General features: G+C 36.7%; 1 protein-coding gene across 2 annotated transcripts in view; it reads left to right on the top strand.

Moving 5' to 3' along the window:
- Positions 1-559: 559 nt before the first annotated feature.
- The window catches only part of zswim7 (zinc finger, SWIM-type containing 7), a 44,551-nt gene continuing 37,959 nt past the window's right edge, over positions 560-7,151 (top strand). The window contains exons 1-2 of one of the 2 annotated variants that reach the window (XM_078172365.1): positions 560-779; positions 3,601-3,622. In XM_078172365.1, the coding sequence (XP_078028491.1) occupies positions 704-779; positions 3,601-3,622 (98 nt within the window). In that variant the 5' untranslated portion in view covers positions 560-703. The remainder of the gene's footprint in view (positions 780-3,600; positions 3,623-7,151) is intronic. The other variant, XM_078172364.1, reaches the window with a different exon arrangement.

Here is a 7,151-nt window from a genome sequence, read left to right as displayed (position 1 = left end):
TCAGTGTTTGTACATTTCCTGCACAAAACTATTCTGCTCTCTCAGTCTAAAAACAGTTATATTGCATTTTGTTACAGTATTTTTAATATATATATATATATATATATATATATATATATATATATATATATATATATATTTCTATCATAACTTTTCTGTTTTACACATATCCTCTTGACTTTTTTAGTACTTTGCCTTTGTTTTTATTTTGTCTTAATCTTTTTATTGTATGCACCAAACATAAAGGCACATTACATTCTTTACATTTGTCCATGAACATTACATTACCACACATCTTTCTGGACCATTCTCTGTACAAACGCTTTAATCTTTACACTGTGAATCTTTGCACATCCCCTAGAATATATATTTGCACATCCCTGCTTTAATCTTTCATTTGAAGCAGTTACATGGTACATATTTTTAACAATTAGAAAATATATGTTGTATTTTAATTTCATTCTATATTTGTGTTTCTTCTAGATACACCAAAACACTGAAGAAGAAGAAGAAGAAGAAGAAGAAGAAGAAGAAGAAGAAGAAGAAGAAGATGAGTAAAGTGCCTCTGTGGTATCAGTAACGAGTTATGCCAGGCCTTTTACTTTGAAGGGGAAGCAAACGTTAGAGCCGGAAGTCGTAGTATTGTGCTTGCATCTCATTGGCTATCGGAGTCAATTACTTCCTGAAACAAAACGGTCTAAAAATGCGGTCTTTTTTACCTGCAGTAGCTGAACAACTTTTCCGAGACATACAAAAAACCTATCAGGAGACTTCCCAAAGTAAGAAGAGGGTGGTAAAGGAAGGAGATAAACAGGATTATCGACCCATGAACAGTTTTGATATGAAAGTAGCGTTAGCATTGACTAGCTAATGTAGCAGAGTGTTTGTTCTGAGCAAACTTGACGTTAACTCGCTGTTTGTTATGACGGAATAGTTTATGTTCCATTGTAAAACGTAGCTAACATTACTTTGCTGTAACATTTGTTACGTTTTGTTAAAGCTTTTAACGACGACGTAGTTTAATGTTTGGACTGTAGGTGGCACCGTTGTAACACATTTCCGGGTCACTCCTGTTAAACGCAGCAACATTTCTCTACCCATGAATTACTTCTTTATATTTTCTTTGAAATGTGTATTCGTGTTTATTAATATTTATATCAAATGGCTTGACTTACGAACTAAGGTCTATTTTTATAACACAAAAAACGAATAATGCGCATTTAAAATACTTTATTGGACATTACATTACTCAAAATATACGTAAATTATTTTATAGGCCATGTTAAACCCTCTATATAAGTAATAACAGTATTAATTTATTTTAATTTTTAAAAAAATTATTTAATTAATTTAATTATATATATATATATATGTGTGTGTGTGTGTGTGTGTATATATATATATGTATATTACATATAATTGTTTTTTTTGTTGTTTTTTTTTGCAATTTTATCAGCTTCTGTGTGACCCTAAAGTCATTTCCCACCATGTAAGTTGGTAGTTTCTCACCCTCCAAATAAAAAATACCAAAGAAAAAAAAAAGACTACAATTCCATTGCCCAATTTCAGGAAGTGACATATGACAATTTTTATTTTTATTTATTTATTTTTTTAAAAAATAAAGCAGGGTGAGCATAAACTTTAACTCATGTCTTTTCTTCCATGTTTTGCTATGTCAGTTAGGGCTGCAACTAACAATTTTAATTGTCCATTAATCTGTCTATTATTTTCTCAGTTAGTCAATTAGTTATTTGGTCTATACAATGTCAGCAAACAGCAAAGCCCAATATGATGCTTCAGAATGACCTATTTAGTCCACAGCCCAAAGATATTAAGTTTACTGTCATAGAGGAGTAAAAAAAACAAAGAATATTCACATTTAAGAAGCTGGAATCAGAGCATTTTTACTTTTTCTTCCTTAAAAAAGTATTCACACTGATTAATTGATTATCACATTAGTTGGAGATTAATTTTATAGTTGATAACTTGTTGATTATTCATTGTTGCAGCTCTAATGTCAATATATTTGTCACACTCTTAAAGTTTCCCGCTTATAGACTAAATTATAAAGAAAGTCAGCCCCAAAAAATAAATAAATTCAAAAACATATTTGATATAGTTATAAAAGTTCAGTTTATGTGTATAAGAATCACTGTATATAATCACCATACACTATAAACCAGTCCACCCTATTGTTTGAGTGCCTGAGATTGGACAATATGTTTTCCTGCCAGTTAAATATGTCACCATTTTTATATATTGCAATAACATGAACAATCCATCTTTCTTTCCTCAGACGTTATGAGGCCAAAATGTTGCTGCATAACAGGATTGACCCTTCTACCTCAAGTTCATAGTCTTCTCTCTGGACAGCAGCACATTTCTATTACTATATGTGACCATTGTAGGTTTACGCACCTGAAAAGAAATACCTTTTTGTCACAGCAGATATTTTGTCAGTTTGAAAAGCTCACGTCACGTGGTACTAATAATTTCAACAGTGGTTGTGTTCGTGTGTCCCAGTCGGCTATGGCTCCAAAACAGAAGCAGCTAAATGGAATTCATCCATCAGAGATTTTATTATTCACACCTGTGCTGAGAGAACCGCTCTGCATCGTGCATGCTGGTTCACAGGGATGCTCGAACTGAGCCAACATTTATAGTTGCCACGAAAAAAAGCTACTATTAGTATTGTAAACAACGTCCGACCTGATGAGACAATTCATGTATCAGTAACCCATCGTCATAACCAGCTGCTCAAATCAACAGATGTCATCTAACAAAGTTGTCTCTGATCAGTTGTTATCCGACAGGACATAAAACTTTGGAATGACACGCCACAAAAATCCCATAACAAGGTTTCGTATATATTGTCCATAAAGGATTACCACCTGCCAAGCCCTACATCCCAATATTGCTCGATACGCCTCAGTGGACTTTTATTACTATCAGTCAATCACTGTGGTTTTCCTGTACAAGCTTTTTTTTTTTTAGCCACAGAACTCAGACTCTTTATTCAGACAGAGCTGGTTTAATTTGTATACTGGAGACATGCCCAGGAACTTTGAATAGTTGACACTTCAAGGCAGTGACGAACCCATCTCAACAGCTGACTTTATTTATTTATTTTGTTCCGCTGCATTGTTCTGCTGGGAAACCTTTGGTTCTGGCATTCATGTGGATACCACCTGACATGTTCCACCCACTCAAACACTGTTGCAGACCAAGTACCCCCCCCCCCCCCCCCCCCCCTCACGGCAACAGTACTCCCCAATGGCAGTGGCCTCCCAGCAGGATATTGCACCATGCCACACTACAAAAACTGTTTAGAAATGGCCTGTGGAGTGTGACACTCTTGGTCTGCAACGGTGTTTGAGTGGGTGGAACATGTCATTCATGGTATCCACATGAATGCCAGAACCAAAGGTTTCCCAGCAGAACAATGCATTGGACCATTGGTTTACACCCTTTAAACAGATTCCAAATACTAATTAGAAACTGATCAAGTGTCATCACGATTACATCTGTGGAACTTATGTTTTGGTTTAAAAACAATACATAAACACAAGTTTAAAGAAGTTACTTCTCTTTTTTTTGCAGTTCCTGATGACCTGCTTATTGCGTAAGTATCAGTCTTCTTCCCATTACCCTTTCACTTTCATCACAGGTATTTTTCCCTAGTAGTGGAATGTAACTAAGTACATTTACCAAGTACTGTACCTAAATACAGATTTGCAGTATTTGTAATTTATTTGAGTATTTCCATTTTATGCAACTTTATACTTTTACTCCATCACATCTCATAAGTAAATGTACCTCTTACTGCATTTGTCTGATGAGTACTATTTACTTTTTTATGGTGGCATGGTGGAGCAGTAGTTAGCATTGTTGGCTTACAGCAAGAGGGTTCCTGGTTGGGGTGGGGGAGCCCTTCTGTGCTTGCATGTTCTCCTCGGGTCAGCATAGGCTTTCTCCTCCCACAGTCCACAGACATACAGGTTAGGTTAATTGGGGACTCTAAATTGGCTGTGAGTGTGAATGGTTGTCTGTCTCTATAGTCTGGCGACCCATCCAGGGTGTAACTGTCTCTTGCCCAGTGTCAGCTGGGATAGTCTCCAGTACCCTTGCGACCCCCCTAACAAGATTATGGAAATAAATTAAAAACAAAACACACACAACATGCTCATATGATAAATGCTGTACTACACTACTATCAACTACCACCAATCTACGCACAATCGACCACTCAAAGTGCTTTTTACATTACAAGTCACATTCACCCATTCACACACACATTCATACACAGGTGGCCGAGGTTACCATACAAGGTGCCACCTGCTACTCAGTTTTTAACACACACTGATGGGCATCATTGTTCAGTATCTTGCTCAAGGATACTTCAACATGCAGACTGGAGGAGCCGGGGATCAAACTGCTGATCTTCCAATTGGTGGAGGAGTCGCTCTACCTCTGAGCCATGGCTGCAGGTTGAAAAGAGAGGGTGGCCGAAATACAATGTCAGGATAATGTCTAATGTCAACGTCAATTTAACCTACAAAACTGATTACAGATGAAGTTGATATTTTGTTGGGTTTTAAGTTGTGGTGTTAAGCAACCAAATTCCAGACATCTCATGCCAATGTCATCTTGATGTAGAATAACAACATCTAGTCGTAAGCTATAGAAAACGAAACCCAGTGTCTGACAAACATAACAATAATGTCCACACAATGTGACATTAATGTTGTTAGAAATGTAAAATATTGTCACCCCAATTTTAATTCTGATGAAAATCGAACATTTGTCTGACGTAAGAGTCCAGCGTCTTTCTGACATATTGACAGCTGTGGGAAAATATCTAAAACATAAAAATATAATATTATAATACAGTGAAAAGAGCCATTCTGCTTAATGAGTACAGTTACTTTTGATACTCAAAGTATATTTTGCTGACGTTACCTCTGTACTGAAGTAATATTTTAAATGCAAGACTTTTACTTGTAATTTGTACACAGTATTACTACTTAAGATCTGAATCCTTCCACTGCTGTTTATCACCACCACCAGTGACTTTGTGTTGCTGTAACTAAACTTTTTTTTGATTTTAAGGCTATCCATAGTTATCCTCCCCTGTCTGAGTCGTGATCTCAATAAAGATCTCTGCACATGGTTGACTGAGTGGGTGTGAGGTGCAGAAACCGCACTGACGAGGTCTGGATTTGCCTAAGTGACGTAGCACTGACACACAGTGTCATGATGCTGCTGTGTGTCCTGACATTTCCTGGCACAATGGTTTGAATTACTGAGAGTGAAGGGGTGCTCACTGTCTGGGTCAGCTCAGCCACATCCTGTCTGTTTGTCAGGAATCTCTTCATCATGCTCTGTTTTTCACTCTATTTTTGTATTTGTCTCACCTCTCCTGTGTGGGAAAAATTCTGATGTCCACATTAATGATTGCAGGTAACATGTAGTGTGGAGTCAGTTTCTTGCATTGAACATTAATATGATTGTCTTATATGATATTTTGCATCCTTTTTCCTTATTGTAATATATAGACAGTAATGTTATTTAAGTTAGTATATGTTTTGATTTCAAACCAGTCATATTATCGTCTACACTGGTAGAATTTTAGTGAAGGATAAAAGACTAGGAATAAGATGCTAAAAACTCCTACATGAGAGGCAACATAACTGTCAGTTACACAGCTCATACATTTAGAGACACAACACACACAGACACACGTCAAGGAAAACCACATCAGGGGTTTTGAGCCTGGACTAAAACGAGTCAGTGGAGGAGGTGGATCTGATTGGGAGGGGGATGCTGTTCCACAGTTTGGGTGCAGACACAGCAAAGGAAGGGTCACTCCTAAACTTAAATCTGGAGGGTGGGACAGCCAGGAGCCCCAGGTCAGCTGACCTGAGGGACTTGGGGTTAGAATAGGGGGTTAGGAGGTCTGTGATGTAGGATGGGGTCAGACCATTAAGGGCTTTGTACACAAAGTAAGTCTTAAACTTAACTTAAATTGTGCTCAACTTTGACAGTTCTTCGATCGTTTTCTTACTTTTAGACTGGTCAACCCGTCAAAGTTTAAATGTCTGTTTAAAAATGTCAGGCAAATTTATTAGAAACATCCCTCATTTTTACTCCTCTTTCTGTTTGATAGAACTGCAATAATTTGTCTATTGACAGAATATTCGTTGTTATTGTCATTTTAGTAATTTCCTAAGCAAGAAAGTCAAACATTTGTGAGTTTCATGCTTCTTAAATGTGAGAATTTGATGCTTTTCTTTGTCAGTCATGATAATAAATGGAATAGGTGAGGATTTTTAGACTGTTGGTCAGATAAAATGTATCATTTGAAGACGTCATCTGGGATGAAACGATTTATTGAGACATTAATAGGCAGATTCATTGATAATAAAAATACATTGTTGGTTGCAGCCCTGGTACTTTCCAGTGGATGCATGATTTTCACATGTAGATATTTCAAGCTCAGCTACAGACTGAACTAGAGACCATCTTGTGATGGGATCAGCCCAACTGTGATACACTAATCTGCAAATTATGCTGCATTCATGTGCTCCTTGGATGATCCCATGTCCCAAGTTGGGAAGTCATTATTCCAACTTACGTGTTCATGAGCTTTGAGTCGTAATGTGGATTCAACTTGGATGCTATAAAGATGTGTTGTATTTTATTGCTCAAACCATTTAAACAACACATTGATAACAGTTTGAAGCTTTATATTACAAAGTGATTTTACACCCCCTAAAAGTACTAAACTATTACTTTACCTAGCTAACGGTAATGAATAACTTTTTCTAAATAATCTAGGTCACTCTATGTGGACAGTAACTAAAAGTTACAACCTTACACATTATTACAAATAACACGTGAGAAAAAATTGACACGCAGTTTGTCAATTAATAAATAATTACCATCAGCTGAATATTTAATTTCATCCGCCATGTTACTGAATATGTGATGTCAACTCAGCAACTCCTAGTTGTTGTTCTGATTTGAGGGGGCATTCACATTAATTTTTCCAGATGGGAAGTAATTTTTCCGATTGTTCTGTCACCACATGAATGCAAGGTTAAAGCGAATGTTGGCTAGGGGCGTAAAGTTTGGGGGCAAATGGCAACTTT

The sequence above is a fragment of the Epinephelus lanceolatus genome, chromosome 11 (genome assembly GCF_041903045.1).
Source record: "Epinephelus lanceolatus isolate andai-2023 chromosome 11, ASM4190304v1, whole genome shotgun sequence".
NCBI lineage: Eukaryota > Metazoa > Chordata > Actinopteri > Perciformes > Serranidae > Epinephelus > Epinephelus lanceolatus.
This window is presented reverse-complemented; position numbering and strand designations above follow the sequence as displayed.